At 43.7% G+C, this 17,236-nt stretch overlaps 1 protein-coding gene across 1 annotated transcript; it reads right to left on the reverse strand.

Moving 5' to 3' along the window:
* Positions 1-384: 384 nt before the first annotated feature.
* Positions 385-14,625, reverse strand: GPR37 (G protein-coupled receptor 37). The gene is given in 3 exon segments (XM_030961062.1): positions 385-2,680; positions 13,074-13,658; positions 13,661-14,625. Coding segments are annotated over 3 exon segments (1,509 nt in total). The 5' UTR covers positions 13,766-14,625; the 3' UTR covers positions 385-1,861.
* Between the last annotated feature and the right edge of the window lie 2,611 nt (positions 14,626-17,236).

The raw sequence follows: 17,236 nt of genomic DNA on the forward strand, positions 1-17,236 counted from the left end.
GCTTCAAAAGTCAGAGGAAGAACTCATGTGCATATATGTTTAGATTCATATTCATTAATTTCAACTGTTCTTTTTCAGTTGAAATTATAATAGGTTAAAATGGTAAAGAAAAAGAAGAAATAATGCTTGCCCAAGAATATCACCAAGATTGGACACATTAAGTCTGGAATCTACAAACAAAAAATAGAGTCCTTTCCAGAAGTTACAACAAGCTCTTTAACATATATAGAGGCAGGTATCAAAAGGGAGGTAACAATGCATCAGTTACATCCAGTGTTAATTTCAAAGCATGAGTGTATGAAATTTTCCTTCTGCTCAATACAGCTGCATTATTTATTTAATTAGTATTAAAATACAAGCTATCTATAAAAAATTCAGTTCCTCAGCCTGTGTCTACACTTCAGCCTGCTGCCCAGTGCAAATATGAGCCGGCTTGCCTGCCAAGAACAGAATGTCTGCTTCAGCCAAGAGTGGGGACATAAGCTCTGCTGGTAAGGATAGGCACTTTGCAGTCTCCAGCCTGGCTTGTTTATAAAAACTTTGGATTTTACTCTATCACACTGTTGCTGGCAGTGTTGACATACCCTCCTCATTTTAACAATTCTGTGGACAGCAAGAAGCCATCAGCAAAACACACAGCAGCTCTAAAACCAGCTTCAGGGCTGTGAGCTGCTAGTGAATAGCAGTCTCTGAGAGCAGCATGGTTCTGAACCAGCACACAGAGCCCCTGTGATTAATATTCATGCTACACATCCCAGAACAAATAAGGAGATGCCAGTCTGATTCAAAGCTCTGAAATTGATGGAAACCTCTCCATTGACTGCCATGGGCTCTAGGTCAAGCCCCAAGTGTGTTTATACCTTTTAAAATAGAAGGAACTCACTCTCCACATGTTTCAGTCCCTCACATTTATTGTCAGCAAACCTCTGGCAAGAAAAAAAGCCTTTCTCTGCAATGAGACTCTCACTGAAGCCAGTAGGAGCCATATATACAGAGATGGAGGACAAAAACTCAATGTAAAACAAACAGCATACTGGAAAGAATCTTGATTTTGAAATCACACGAGACAAAATTCAGTGATAAAGTGAGTGTTTCTTTGTAAGAAGTATAAAATAACTCAAGATTTTGTATACCTGCAGGTTAAGAAGAAAATTTTCAATGAGGCACACTGAACCTTCATAATATAACATTAAAAAACCCACTTCTATAAATCTAATAACATTATAATCATCTTCCTTAAACACTCTAATTATATCCTTCAAGTGTAAGTACTCAAATGTTAATTAAATATGGCCACCTAAATTATGATATGCAAAGTTTTTTTTTACTTATTAAAGGAATTTAATGCTACTTATAGGTGTCTTTGTTAAATGTAGATGACAATCAAGTTAAAGAATAAAACCTCATTTATTTTTATGCTACTTTATAAATTCTCTGAATCCCAAGTCCTCTCAAAATAGTGTACAGTAATTTGATTAAAACTACCTTCAAATACTTTCCACCACATCTTTTACATGAAAACACCTTGAAAAGCCCACAATGTCTATATAAACATTTTACAGTGCTTATCAAAAAAATACTACAGAATTAAATAAAAGCAGATTGATATGGATCCTCCTCCTCAACCAATGAAATCCTAGCACCACACAAAATCTCATGATGTAAAACTGAGTGCTGGCTCTCCTTCTCTCTCCTTTTAATAACCAAAGAAATTTTCCAAAGCATGACTGTTAATACAGACTGGTTTTAAGAGCAGTTTTTAACAGTGATTTTTTTTTCCTGCATTTTGCTTCAAGAAGAAAAATATGAAGTAAAAAAAAGAAAAAGGAAAAATATGCAGGAAATAAAGTCTTAAGGTCAATTAACAGTGAGTCCCCACGGAAGCAAAAGTTGACATTTCTCGACGAATGGTACTGAATGGGGAGAGCTCCAGCTCTGTGGTGTACTCATTGTCATTGTCATCACTCGTCACCGTGGAAGACTTCTGGATGCATTCATCACAGCAGCAACAGCAACACTCCATAAAGGCCCGGCTGAAAGGTTTACAGAGACAGAACAGGAGAACTGGGGTGACACAGGACTTAAAGAACAAAAGGAACTGACTAATGAGATGGAGGAGGTCCATAGTCTGTCGAGAGACCCCTGTGGACATGTAGGCAGTCACAATGTTGCAAATGTTTTCAGGAATTATGCAAAATCCATATAAAATGGTCAAAGCCACCACTGTGCAGTTCATCTGACTTTCCAGCTGAATCTGTCGCTTGTTCCCCCTCGTGCAGGCTTTTTCTGCCCTCCTGATTTTCCTTGCTGTCACCAGGGAGCAAGTAATGGTGAACAGGGTGGGCAAACAGAAATAGCAGCCGAAGTACCACCAGAGCCGCGCCCCATCGTAGGTGAGAGCCAGCACGTAGATGGTGTCGGGCAGGGCTGTGGAGATCTTCACCACGCAGCGCTCGCCTGGAGGGCTGCCGCTGTACTCGGGCTCCTCGGTGGCCAGCTGGCGCAGCACCACCTCGGGCAGGGCCAGCAGCAGCGCGCCCACCCAGATGACAGCCAGCTTGGCCGTGGTGGAGGCGCAGTTCTCGATCATCTCGTAGTACATCTGCACGTTGGTGGCGGCTCGGAAGCGGTCGATGCAGAGAGCGCACAGCGTGAATGTGGTGACGCCCAGAGAGGCCACCTGGGAAGGAGGAGAGGCAGTGCTGGTTAATACAGGTGCTCTCTGGGGGAGGGTAAAAAACAAAGTGGGGAAGAAAAGGGAAAAGAAAATGAGCAAAAAAGGGGGGAGGAAAAGAAGCACCGAGCTTCTTCACCGAGAAGAAGTTGAGCACCGTGGTGCTGAGCGCCATCGAAAGAAGCATCACAGACAGCACTCAGCTTCCAGTGTTCGCTGAGCTACCATCCAGCATGCATTCCAAAAAGAGTATGTGCTTCTATTTTTTCTCCTACAAATTGTTATTCCAGCTTGTCCTGGAGGTCCAAGCAAATATCTGTGCAACACTGAGGGGAAAAAAATATAGAGGAATTGACTAAAATTTAAAACTAAACTGTTTCCTCCCCCACGTTTTTCTAAGGGGTGTTTCCCATAAAGATTGGTTCCACCACAGGGGTTGGAATTTTAAGTCAAAATGAGAGAGATAGGAAAGTATTCCTTCAGCTGAAGTTATGACCACATAACAAGTTCACCATGCAAGCAGGGGATCAAAACATTAAACCTTCCATATCTACAAAACTTAGAAACCCTGGGGATGAGGCATCTACTGAATTGAGTAGGATCCAACAACTATTTTTGTGGACTTAGGCTTTTAAGCTAAATTTTGATGGGATGTAGGCACATAAATTCATCCCCCACCATGAGTTCAAAGAAACTGTATTTGAAATCCTCAGACTTCTAGAGCCTGTGCAAAACTAATCTTCACTACAGTGGTTAGGCTCTATATAACCAATAGTCAATATTTTACTTAGAAAAAGTTCAAGGAAAACCCAGGCTTAATTTCATAGGAAACATTCTGTGGGAGAGTGTACTGTAGGCCAGGAGAAACAGAAGAAGTTTCATTCTTCAAATGATTTAAAGACGGATGGGAGAGAGCTGTCAATTATATACTGTGAGGAACAAGTACAGAGCAATGCTTATGTTCTCTAGCTTTAATAATCATTATTCTATGCATGAACAGAAATCTTGTGTTGTCATGAAACATCATTTCCTATCATTTTATCCTGTTTATAATTTAATTTCCTAAAATAAATTTGCAAGAAGACTATATACATTTTGGCCTAATTCTATTAGTAATAAATTCAACTTCAGTTCAAATTTAAAGCAGAACTCCCATTAACTTCAATTGGACAAAGACTAAGTGCCCTGTTGATTTTTAATTCACTTATTTTCTTGGGTTTGCATGCATGTATTATGCTGAAAATGTGTTGATGTGTTGTGAAGGAAAAAGAAAGTAAAATAATATTGCTAATAAATGTAAAGAATGCTTACTTTTATAATGAATTAACCATATCTCTGCAATAAAGTAATATTAGGCAGTTCACTATAATTTTGCTTATCAGAATTTGATGTGCAATGCTATATTCAAATTTCATATAGACTTTAGGAAACACTTTCTGATTTCCACCATAATATTGAAATAATACTGTTTATGCATCTCTGAAAAAAGTTCTTCAAAGATAGATAGCACAATTATGCACAATTATATAAATGTATGATTCATTTTGGCCTTCAATATTTAACAGCCATATCAGATTGTTAAAATTGACTATCACTGAAAATATAAGGCACTTGGAATTACAAATGCAAGATGTTGGCTTGGTTGGAGAATTCTTTGAAGCTGCTTCCTAAAAGATGGAATAAGTAAGATCCAATCTCTTACTAATTAACTTGCAAAAATATTTAATAATGACAAGGCACTATGTAAATATTTTTAATAGGCAACCATTGATTTGTAAGTTTAATTGTCTGACAAGATTCAAAGAAAGCTTGATAAATACAGCAAAAAAATAAAAACATTTAAAGAAAAATACTTACAGGAAAATCTTAATTAACAGTGATAAACTTCGCTAATGAAATATGATTTTTATGTATCACAGCTCAGAGTTTTTAATTCAAGATTAGCAATTTTGTTTCCAAAATATTTAAATGTGTGCACAATCCTCAAATCTCTTAGTGACAGCAAAACCTTTAGCCTTAGCATGCAACATGAATAACAAAAGGGTCAGGACTCAGCTTGCTACAATTATAAGAGACAGGGAAATAACTGAGATCTGGAAATGACTGGGGATCGAAATAAAAATCAGCAAAACAGAAGAAAACCTGAGTCTCTGTACACTAAGATGTTTCCTTTCAGCTGTGGCGTGAGCCTCCCCCCACCCCAAGGCAGACACTTCAGCATTTCATTGCAAACAGACTGTTCCACAGTGGCCCAGACAATAAACTCTGCAGCTGTTGGGGCTGGGCTAATGAAAGAAGACACGTCTGCCATGAAGAAACATAACCTACGGGGCTCCTGTCACATTGACTGACCAACAACTTGGAGGCTTCAAACGGGGAAATAGAGCAAGAGGAAACAACTAGGAATATTGGAAGGCGGCTTTGAAAACCCTCCCATGGATTTGCTGATGAAACAAGCTAAACAAAGCCAGTGTTTCCCTGGAACAAGCAACAGACTCCTATTTTCTGTAGATTAGCAGAGTTAGTAATGCCATGGAAAAGCTTGCAAAAACCAAACAAAAACACTCAAGCAGATGATCATGGATTCACTTCAGCTGACTTGCTTAAATGCAGTAGAGCAATTAAAGGGTTGGATTATTTACTCCACACAGCAGACTATGAGTAATAACCAGCAAAATCAATGAGTGCTTCTCAAAACCTATGGGTGAGAACTGGGACATGCATTCTGCATGTTCACACAATTTCAGTCTAGGTGTGTTTCTTCATACCAGTCATACTAATAATTAGAGTTAAGCTGAAAGTGTGAAAAAATTCAGAGAAGTTTTCTTTTCAGGTATTATATTGCCTTGAAGTAACTACAAAATTAAGATCATTAATTTGACAGGGAGAAGGTAAAGCACAAATTAACAAATCACAAAGTGGTGCAAGGCCGCACAGAGTTAAATGGCACTCTTGTTGTAACAGCTGAGTGTCTGATATGCTGTTCTAATCTTAATTCCACCAACCTGGCAGGAAACAAGGCAAGGTAAGGACAACTCAGGCTCAGTAGTTTTTGATCATCACTTAGTTGTCTGATTTATTTCCATACTGTCCACTGAAGATTCTTCTGCAGCCTCTAGACATTCAGGATGACATAATTTTACAACTTTATCTTACTACATGAAATCAGCAAAGTCCCCAAATTTCCAACTGAATGACCATCAATCTGCTCTGAGGAAGTGGTGAAGGAACCCCTGCTTTGAGGAGATACCCACACCATTTGGGCAGGGAACTACTGCTGAAAGGATTGCTAGCTACAGCACACGCAGAATTATTGTTACAAAAGAATCTCTTTGAACACACTTGCTCTTTAAAAAACCTTGACAGAGTTAGTGGGCACTGTGATGCCCCTTCAAGACACTGCATAAACCTTTGGTCATTAGCTCACCAGCTGTTAGTCAAGAGTGTCAGAACTGATATGGGGAACTGAGGCCACAGAGAACAATAGCAAACTCATGAAATGCTCAGCATAATTGCTGTTCCCCTGTCCACTCTTCCAACATACTGGTTCCCCTTTCACAAGCTTTAACAATTACCAGAATGTTCCCAGGCCTTTCCTGGCCTGCCCTACTTCTTCTCCTGGCTGTGGTCCACAGCTCTTAGCCCTGGCTTCCAGGAGAGACTCTGGCTAACCAGCAGAGCAGTGTAGATGTATTACAGTGAGTTATGGCTGTGAGAATAAGACCCAATTTTGTCCCACTAATTTCTAGTCAAAAGTAATGAAAACCAGAAACAAAATCAGAAAAGGTGATTTGGGCGAAAAGACCAACAAAGGCCAAATTCTGTAAGTGAATATAAAAGAGAGGTTGGGTCATTCCACCCAGAAAGACAGAGCAAGAACTGATATTGCTGCTCTACAAAAAACTGTATTATGAGATACAAAAGTTACTTAAGCCAAAAGACAGTGAATGTACAGAATGAAAATCAACCAGCTCTGAGCAACTCCAGTGTAGAAATGGCAGTGACCATTCTGATGGAGAAGTGAGTGGAAACAATGTAGACTAAGTTTATATTGAACAAGTTAAAATAATGGTGTTATAAGAAATAGATCCTTCTATCAGCTGAAGCTGAAGTTTCTAAGACAGAATATATTTTATGCTGTTAGCAAAGAATTTCTTAAAACTGCATGGCACTCCTCCTTTGTTACAAGATGAGATGGGTATACAAAACATTTTCCCATTGTAATGGGAAAGCTGAACTACAGAAGAGGTTGGTGACTTCTATCCAAGCCACCTCTGAGCTATCAGTGACACTCCATAGACTCTGTATATCCATTCCTGTTATATCATATAAATGACTTTTTATTCCTCAAGCCATTATAGATTATCATTTTCTGATGGCTATTCCACATCCACATTAAACTTCATAGCTTTTGAAGATGTTAATGCAACATACCAGGGGGACACCTGTAGACTTCTCAGTTTTCCCTAAGATAAATAAATAAATTTAGCACAGACTGCAATACCTTTTTTTTTTTTTTTGTGCTACTCTACACTTACAGTACAGACTCTAGGTAATAAGAACAGACTACTGCAAAATAAAAGATCAACCCATTGCAAACAACTATGTAATATTTATCTAGATTTCTGTTCTTTTAATAAAGTCTCACTCCACTCCCAAAAAAACCCCAAAAAAAACCCAAAACAAAACCAAGAAAAACAGTCATTATTAAAAATGAACAAAAATATATCTGTATTTCTCTCAAGAAGTGCTATGAGACATTAATGGCTTTATGCATTAAAATAGGGAAAAGTCTCACAGCAAAAACACTACTGTGGTGTGGCAAGAATAATTCAGTAGCCAAGAAGATCTGGGGCCAGGGACAGCTCTGACATCAGCAATTACCTTATGCATTCCAAATAAAAATCTACATCACCTATCTGAAAGATGAGATGATAATTCTAAAATCTACTATCAGGGAGATGATCCCACACACATGGAATAATAGGTACAACACTGTTGTTTCCTTTGAAGTACTATCAACATTCACAGCAAGGAGTCACAAAGCACACATGCTTTATGTGATATTTACTCTTAATATCTTACACTTCTGTATATCACAAGACATACTGCTTAGAATCAGAATCCACTTCCATGTGCCACTCTTGACTTCTGCTGGAAGCAAAAGTCAACAGACAATCAGGGCACTGGAAATACTCAGTAGTACACCACATGCTTATCCAGGGGCTTGGAAATATCACAGAACACAAAAGGATTTCATTTTTGTTCATTTTCCTGTTTGCTATCTACCATGCTACCAAATAGGTACATTTATTTTTTTTTCCTTTTTCTGTGTCACTCTCCACTGAGCATCCAGCTCTCATCACACTACACAAGGGACTCCTGCACTAGTTCTTAATAGCGGCAATATGGACCTACAGATAGAAATCTACCTCTTCCTCTTTCTGCGGGAAAAATCCTGTCATATAGAGAAATTACATGCTAGTGTTCAGAGCAGAGTCAATAGAGCTGGGATCACAGATGCTGCCTTTTCCTCTCCACACATATGTAACTTAAATATTACTGACCCAATTTTAAACCTACTCTGACACAAATTCATTTGCATGCTGAAATGCCACAGGCAAAGTTTAGCCAAAAGCAAAAACTCAGAGGATCCTAAGGACAGGATTTGCAGAGGAAAGACTGACAGAACAACCAACATGGCAGCTATCATCATTGTGCCATTAATACCTAAAGGGCAGACATATATTAACACTCCAGTTTTAAATAGTTATTGTGTGATAAGCACTGAAGATATTCTGCTCAATTAAAGATACATCAAGCCATTGCCCTAGAAAACTCTCATGATGAAGCCTTGAAACTGCAAACATTTCTGAGTGTCTTTGTGACCCAGAGGACTCACTGGAGGTTCAGGAGCACAGCTCTGACTAGAGTCAAAGAAGAGACATAAAGAAAATGCCGCACATCAAAAGACACAGAAAAGACAGACAATACACAGCTTTTATAAACTCCCATTAAAAATGTATTTGCTTGCTTCCCTAAAGTGAAACTTCAAATAGGGATCTCTTCTCACAGCTTTGGAACAGGCAGAGAACAGCAGCTTTCTCTGTGCTTCTTGCTTACCTCTGTCAAGTACAGAGAAATGGGAAAAAGCCTCACCTCAAATTGCCCTGCAGGATCAGCTCCAGGGAAAGAGAGTAATTCGTGTTTCAGTCCAAATCAATCCTTATGCTTTCCACTAAGAATACTAATTGTGATAGCTTTCCTGAGCTGGAACTTGCCCACAAGAAACAGGAGTGATGCCACAAATTCATTGCCAAAAGCATATGCAGAGTTTGGGCGTCAGATTTCAAAGGCTTTTACTGTCAGCCTGCTCCAGAATCACACCAGTCTGGTATGCATGTTATGGTCCAGATGAGGACACCACAAACTTTGTCCTGTTCTTTGTGAGGTGTCTGGGAAAGGCAGAGGGCCTCATGTCTACTAGCACTGAATTCAGGGCTGTGTATCACACACTGGCCTCAGCAACTTCTTGCTCTGTGCTGGACTGCACAGGATGGTAAATCAGCCTCTGCAAACCCTCATGCCAGACCATTCCTCAATTCTAAACCCTTACTTGGCCATAAGTAGCTTGATTCAATCTGTTGACATAGAATGCAACCCACTCAAACAAAGCTTCTCGTGTAACCTCCAAGAGCAAAATGCACACAACTCAAGTAAAGTTCCTTCTTAAACCTGAAAGAAGTTCCACCTGACAGAATCCATTTGTCATCTTGCGCAAGTTGCTCTGGGCCTTAAACAACTTATTTAATCTCTTCACTACTGGCTTTCAGCATTAAAATAAAATAAAGAAAAAAACCCACAACTTCACATGACTAGCAGTTGTAAAATATTTAAAAGCACAGTAACAGTACAGATTTCATCTACATTTATATTTCTTTCTATTAAGGCTTAGAATAAATCTGCAAGTAGGAAAACTGGAACTATATTCAAAAGACTGAGTGCTTTGAATAAAACAAAAAGAATTCCACTTCAGCAGGAATAAGCCAAATTCATTGTCTTTCTATTGTCATTTACCTCATGTCTCCTGATTCTGAGTAATACTGACAAAAGTATACGAAAGACAAAACAAACAGTGTGCAGGTAAGCACTTCAGACATGCATGCCAAAATCTAGAATTCTGATGGCAGAGTATTAAAAGGCAAAGGAGAAGCACATCTCCACACATCCTTACAGGCAGAGTAGCTGCATCAGTTGTTTGAATTCCCTTCTCAACTCCTTTTCAGTACACTCAAAACTAGTAGTTACAAGTGGCCATACTATTATACAATATATAGCTGAAATTACTATTTAATGCACTTGTCATGGAAGATCTTTATTAGGTATGGGAAAACTGGCCTTTAAATTAAATTTGTGAAGACATTCCACTGCTGTAAGCTCAGTCTTTACCTATACAAATGTGCAGGAAGATATAAAGCATTTTCCCCAGACTGTGCGTGCATATGTGTTATCACTAGCAGCAGATGCTTTGTTGGAATTCTACACAATATCCATAAAACAGCACAAATAAAAACCAATTGGCCACAAGAGGCTGAACTAAGAAAACTCAAGGTATTTCCCTGGGATCACTTGAAACCTCCAAACAGCACAAAGCATGCTTGAATTATGTTAAAATGCTGTGATCACTGCATCACTTGCTGTGGATAATCAGCCATCCCTGTTCTCTAGTTTTGAGAGTAAAAGCTGGTATGACAGAAGACTCAGGCCAATAAGGGGTTTTGATGTTTGAGTTACTTCTGAATCTACAAACCCAGGTGAGACACATAGCTCTCTCTCTAAACAGCATATGCAAAAAACCCCCAGAAATAAAGAGATGAAAAGATGGAACCAAGAGACCCTTAAAAGAACCAAACACTGTGCAAACGTATAGAAAATACAGACAGGAGGTTAAAATGTGTCCATCTTCAGGAAGATGACTCCATATTTGTATTCTGCAAAGTTCTGGAAACTTCTCCTGAAGATATCTGTCAAAGCTTTCCTCTCAAGGAGATAAGAACACTTCACCTTCCCCTCTGTGTGAGGAGAAGATGGGCCTGCCCAGGTGAGTTACAAAGGAAAAGAGAGTGTTCTTCAGCTGTCAGATGAATGTACTGCTGTAAACAATCCTTGACAGAGCAAGGAGCAGCAGCTGCACATGGGATGGATTTCATGACATGCTACACATCTGCATTGCTCCTGGTGGTGTCAGTGTCACTGTGTAATGCCTCTGAGGTTAGATCAACACTTGGAAAGCAGTGAACCTTTGCTCTAGCTGCCTTCTCAGCCTCAGCAGGGTCAAATCCTGATTTATAGGACAGTGTCCTTCATTCCAGGCTCCAGGTGAACTGATCCACTAGTGTTCAGGATCTGCCACTCATTGCCACAGTTTACAGAGAGGGAAATCCAGCCTTTACTTACTCCTCTCAAGGTGATGAGATACTTTACATACATGAGTATTATATTTAATGACACTGAACAAAAACTATACAATTCTGGGAGCAACACAGAACCCTAAGGCTAAAACTCTTTATATTTGTAACCAAGAACTAAAGTTCTCAAGAACTTAACTTTAGAACCAAGTTATTATACTTCCTCAAGGACAAGGGAAATGCTTTACTTTTAGACACCAGTGATAATTAAGCCTAACACAGCCACTGGTTCACCTGACTGGACTGGTGCCAGTTCTTGTATAAGACCAACTCTAGACATCCACAGAATTTTAAAGTGAAAAAATTAGGTAACGTTAAATTATAATGGCGTATAGCAGCAGCTGAATATTTTTCAGGATTACAGTTTTGAATTTCAGCAACTACATTTCAGCTAAGCTATTTTCAGTTTGAAAAACTCTTTAGTGCCCAAAGCTGCAAAGCATAAGCAACTAATTTTGAGGAACAGTGTGGCCACACAAATCATCTAAACTACTGATCTATTTCAACTTTGCATGTGGATGCACCAAAAAAGGGTTAGGAAGCATGCAATGTCACATGAAAGTGCTTGAAACACAAACTACACTATTTATTTTAAATGAAATGGTTACTCTTAAAACACTGCTACTTACTTACTGGCTACTTACTTTTACAGGTTAATACAGCAGCCCCAGAATCCATTTCAGGAATTTTAAAGGATTCAAGCACTATCAGGGTCTCCACAAATACATATTTACTGCATCATGTCTTCTTAAATGCAAATCACTTAATTGTACTCTGAGTTTTTTAAATGCAGGTGGCATAGTACTGGCCTAGAATTCAACTAAGCGTAACACAGCTCCACCCTTTGTCCAATACCACCAGTAATAAACTAAACAGATGAAAGAAGCAGTGGCAATTTTATGGCTACACAGGTCACACATCTTTCTTAACACTTCAAAATATCCTAGTATCATTTGATACAGTTAATTCTGTGTTACTGTGTACTAATGTGCTCCTGAAACTGACACTCCATATTAATACCAAGTTGGGTATTTGAGGGTTTTCTGGGAGGGGGACAGGGGTTGCTTTTTTGTTTGTTTGGGTTTTTTTTTCTAATAGCTCGTTCTTAGGACAAGAGAACCACCAGTTGTTTCCTCAGCTCTCAGTTACCGAATAATGCTGGACATAAGGTTTCGGGAATACAGGAGAGCCAGCCAGAACTCCAGGCAACCGCCGTAGCAGCAAGCCTCAGTGTTCAGTTCCAGTAAATAAATAAAGCAGACAACCTGAGCACTGCCGGCAGGACTGCGGCCAGCTGTCTGAGAGCTTCTTTGACAGAGCCGCTGAACAGCTGCCAAGAAGCTGCAGTTTAAACGGAGCTGGTGTCTTTCAAAAAAAAAAAAAAAAAACAAAACAAAACAAAAACCCAACAAACCTGCAGCTAAATAAACGTGAGATTTGAACGATGAAATATAAGTTAAGAGCCCAGATATTCCATTGATGGGATGATCCCATTTTTACAATCACCTCCTTACAAGCCATCCCCTCAAGCCCTTCACCCGCTTTCCTGACTCATCTTCACTGTACTGAAATAAACAAAGTGAAAAACTTGAAATGTAATTCTGAGAGGATCACTTGTTTTTCAGGGTCACAGGGAACAGGGAAAGTTTGGCAGAAGTCGTGCGAGTGGCAGGAAGCGCCGGACGCACTCAGCGGGAGCCACAGAAATGCCGGTGCCGCTGGACCCGGGGCGGCCACCGCCGACTCCGCTCCCTGCGGGGCCGGGACGGGCCCCGCTCCGTCGCAAGAGCACTCAGGAAACCCGAACCAAAGCGCGCCGGGACGCCCCCGGTGACAGCGATGACAGGGAGCAGCGCCGGCCCCGCACACGGCTCAGGCTTGCGGCGGGGAGAGGAGCTCGGGGTCCGCGTGGCCCCACCCACGGACGTTACCTCAATGTACGGGACGATTTTGCAAGAGAAGTCTTCTAGAAGCCACTTCTTGGTGAGCTCCTGGAAGATAACCAGCGGCAGGCAGAAGAAGACGATAAGGAAGTCCCAGAAGGCCAGGTTGGCCAGCAGGGAGTTGGAGATGCTCCGCATGTAGTAGTTGTGACAGACGATGCACATCACTGCCATGTTGCCCATGATGCCGATGCCGAAGATCACCACGGAGAGGCACATGACGGCGTAGGCGCCGTACGACTCCTCGGTCAGCGGGTAGAAGGGGTTGCGGAGCCGGGCGCGGCGCCCCGTGGCGTTCCCGCGGCCCCCGGCGCTGCCCTCGCCGCCGGCCGAGCCGTTCAGGGGCAGCCAGCGGGGCCCGCCCGCCCCGCCCCTCCGCGCCGCCGCCCCGGCCCCGGGCTCGCTGCTCCGCGCCCGCCGTCGCCCGGTGCCCGGGGCCCCGCGTGGCGCGCAGCTGCCGCCCGGCCCCGCCGCTCCGCCGCGAGGGAGGGCTCCGCGCCCGGGCGGCGTCGCGGCCGCCCGCCGGCCGAGGCCGAGGGGCGGCGGGGCCGGCGGCGAGCGGGCGCGCTGCGGGGCGCCGGCGGCCCAGAGGCTGCGACGGCGTCCGGGGCCAGGGCGCAGGCAGCCCACGCACCCAGCACCTGGCAGAGCAGGGCGAGCGGAGCGCCGAGGGGCCGCATGGCCGGGAGGCGGCGGGGCTCGCCCGCTCTCCTTCAGACCCGGCGGCCGCCTCGCTCGGCGGGGCTGGGAGCGGGAGACATGCCCACCCGGCTCCCGGGAATAGCCGGGTCAGGAGCAGCCACGACGCCGCTGCCGCCGGAGCGCGGCTCCCGTTGCCGCCGGGGTCCGCCGCGGGCAGCGGCCGGCGCTGGGGGCGCGACGAACGGAGCGGCGAGGAGCCTCTTGTCACCGACGCCCGGGCAGACCCGGAAAGTTGTGTCGCCGTGTCCGACGCGCCGAGTTAATGTAGCAAGTGCAGCGCCGGGAGAGCCCCCCCTCGGCGCTCCGCCCTTTCCCGGGACCGCTGCCTCCTCGCCAGCAGCCGCCCCGGTCTCGTGCTGCCCATTTGCGTCCTCTCGCCGTCGCGGGCACCCAGCGGCTCTACGGGTCAAGAAAGGTCCCTTTAGGAAGACACCTGCCCTCGCCGGGCGGTCGCGAACACTAACTCGTCATCTCCAGCACCTCGGAGAACACAGGTTGTTGCACGCAGCTTAAGGTGTTTCAGAGCTTTGCAAAACTCTTGCCGGGATCGATCATTGCACCCCCAAACAACTCGCACGGGCAGGGGACGGCGAGCACGGCCAGGGCGCCAAAGATGCTGCCGGTGCCGGGCGGGCAAGCCCCTGGACGGACCCCTCGGGGCTGCTCTCGCCTCCCGAGTCGTGCGGGCACCAGGTGAAGCCAGGCGGCAGCCACGGTCCCGGCGCAGGCAGGGGCTGGTGTACGGCGGGCTCTGCTCCCGCTGCCGGCTCCCTGCGCCTCTGGCTCCGCTCAGCCCGGTGCGGCTCGCCGGGCTCGGAGCGGCTCCGCCGCGGCTCTCGGGGCGCGCCGGAGAGGCGGGCGAGCCGCGGCGGCCGCAGTGCGCAAGCGCCGCCCGGCGGCGCGCGCGGGCCGAGGCGCCGCCCGCCGGGGCGGCCGGGCTGAGGGGCGGCTGTGGGGCCGGACAGGGCCGGGCTGAGGGCGGGTGTGGGGCCGGACCGGGCCGGGCTGAGGGGCGGCTGTGGGGCCGAACCGGGCCGGGCCGAGGGCGGGTGTGGGGCCGGGCCGGGTCGGGCCGGGCTGAGGGGCAGGTGTGGGGTCGGGTCGGGTCGGGTGCTGTGCTCCCCGCCGGCCCCCGAGCTGTCCTGGCCGGGATACATCCCCGCCGCCGGCTCTCCCCAGCTCAGCGGCGCGTTCCGGTCTCAGCGTCTGGGCTGCCCTCCCCGGGTGCCAGCGGGACCGAGCGGAGCGACAGGCGGGCCAAGCGCCCTGCTCTGGTACCGGGAGTCTCGCCCGGTGGGAGCGGAGGGTGGCTGGGAGGCGGTGCGGGAAGCTGTCGGCACCGGGACGGCACCGGAGCAGCGAGGGCACCTTACTGCAGGGGCAGAGGCCACGGGCGGGGAGAGAAAAGGGCGCGTGTTCCCCTGGGAGAGCGCAAAACGGAGCAGCAGGCTGGGCGAAGGAGGTGATGTTCACACATCATCCCGCAGTGGAATAGCATCAGAAGTGTCTCCACAAATTTCTTTCCGGCTATGGACATTTGTGTATGATTTTCTTTCTTGCATTTGTACAGTCAGATAAACTTTATAGTTCTTCTTGTTTCTCTGATTTTTTATTTCATTCAGGTGACCGCTTGCCGAATTTGGATGCAGTAATTCTGTAAAATTAAGTACCCTTAAGCATCCTGCATCGCCCCTACAAGTTGCCATTTTGTAGAGCTTTTGTGTAAAGTATGCCCAACCAGTTTAAAAGTTTAATATTTTTCCCATAAAGCAGTTTGAGAAGGTGTTGTGCTATTTTTCCTATGAAAAATGTCCGTGAACGTCACCCACAAAACACAAACAAGGCAAACAGAGAGTTTTTCCTTTTTTCAAGTCATTCTCACACATGTAGGTGAGGTATAACTGTGGAAACCGTAAGGTGTTTCTGAGCTTACGGGAGTGTGTAATCAGTTAGGCACTGCTGTGTTACATATCCCTAAATACAAGTCAAGCCATTTTCTTCTTCCTTAGCAATGTAAATATAATCTCCTGGGAAAAAATGACCAAAGTAATTTTAAGAATTCCTAATAAATAATAAGTGTAATCTAATAAAGGTATCTATGAGTGTTAAAAACTAACTAGGAAGTGCTAAAACCTATCAGGAAGAGAATGGCAAATGTATTTAACCTTTTTTTTCCCTTACATTTTTCTCTCGTTTGTTCCTTCTGAGCTCAGCTGGTGTATAAAAGGAGTTAATGATGATAATGAGCTTACATTTACAGTGCCTTTCTTCCTGAAGAGTCCCAAAGGGCATTACAACCAGATATGATAAATTCCCTGCTTGTTCGTAAAGGGTACTGGGGATTATTGCTGCTAGCTTTTATATGAAAGACGCAGACAGGAGCTAGCAGACATACTGCCCTTCTATATACTTCTGCAAGAAATATGGATCATCAAGAAGAAGGTTAAGCAGTGTTTGGTTGACATCACTGATCCTGTAATGGTGAGATAAGAACTGACTTGTGCATAGGTTTTCCAGTGTCGGCATTTCGCCTGGTTTATAATGGAGAAAAATTATTTCTGAACACAAAGAAAAGTCTTATAAACTATTATCTTTGTCACATTTCTTTTGGTTCATTAATATTTTCTTTGTTGCAAAGAACAGCACATTCAGAAAATTTGGATTTTGTTGATTGTATTTAGCCAAGCTAAAGGTCTTTTGCTGGCTTTAGAAACAGTTCATTTGCCATTATGAAAGTCTCCTGTTTACTTCTGCTGATGTTAAAAACTGAAAGTTGGTGTCTGAAAATTGCATTTTTCAAATAGCTTTGGTCTCATTAAAAAAAATTGCTGCAGTCCATACAATTTCTGAGTTTTTGTTTGTTTGAATTTTTTTAGGGAACAAGTTCATTGTGGGTTTTTTTAGGGCTGATGGTGCATTCATCCCATGTCTTTCAAATAATTCTGTTACTTCTTATGATAAGATATTCCTGTAGAATAAAACTCCTACTCAATTATTTTCTGATACAGCCTACAGTTCATTCAGGCTTTCACAACTCTGCTAAAGAATTTGTATATGTTTTGACAGTCTTTCTACCAATTCATGCATCAGCCTAGAAATGATGTCGAAAACCACAAGCAGACTTTTATATTTATAACATATTTAAAGAAAAAAAACCAGCCCAGAAACACCCAAAACATTTTTCTCTGTTAGATTGGGGAACTAAAATTCATAGATGTTTTTGCAGCCAAAATCTATAAAAGGAACACCAATAAGCATGTTTCTACATGAAAAAAACATAAAATTGAACGGTTTCCAAATACATTCATTCTGTTCTGTTGGTGTTCTATGATATTTCATCTATGATAAAAAAATCAATAGGCTTTCAATGTCTGCACTGCTGGTTTTTTTGATATCTCCAGTACTCATTACCTGAATAAGTAATACTGAACATGTTATTGTGTTTCAGC

This window comes from Camarhynchus parvulus, chromosome 1A (genome assembly GCF_901933205.1).
Source record: "Camarhynchus parvulus chromosome 1A, STF_HiC, whole genome shotgun sequence".
Classification (NCBI taxonomy): domain Eukaryota; kingdom Metazoa; phylum Chordata; class Aves; order Passeriformes; family Thraupidae; genus Camarhynchus; species Camarhynchus parvulus.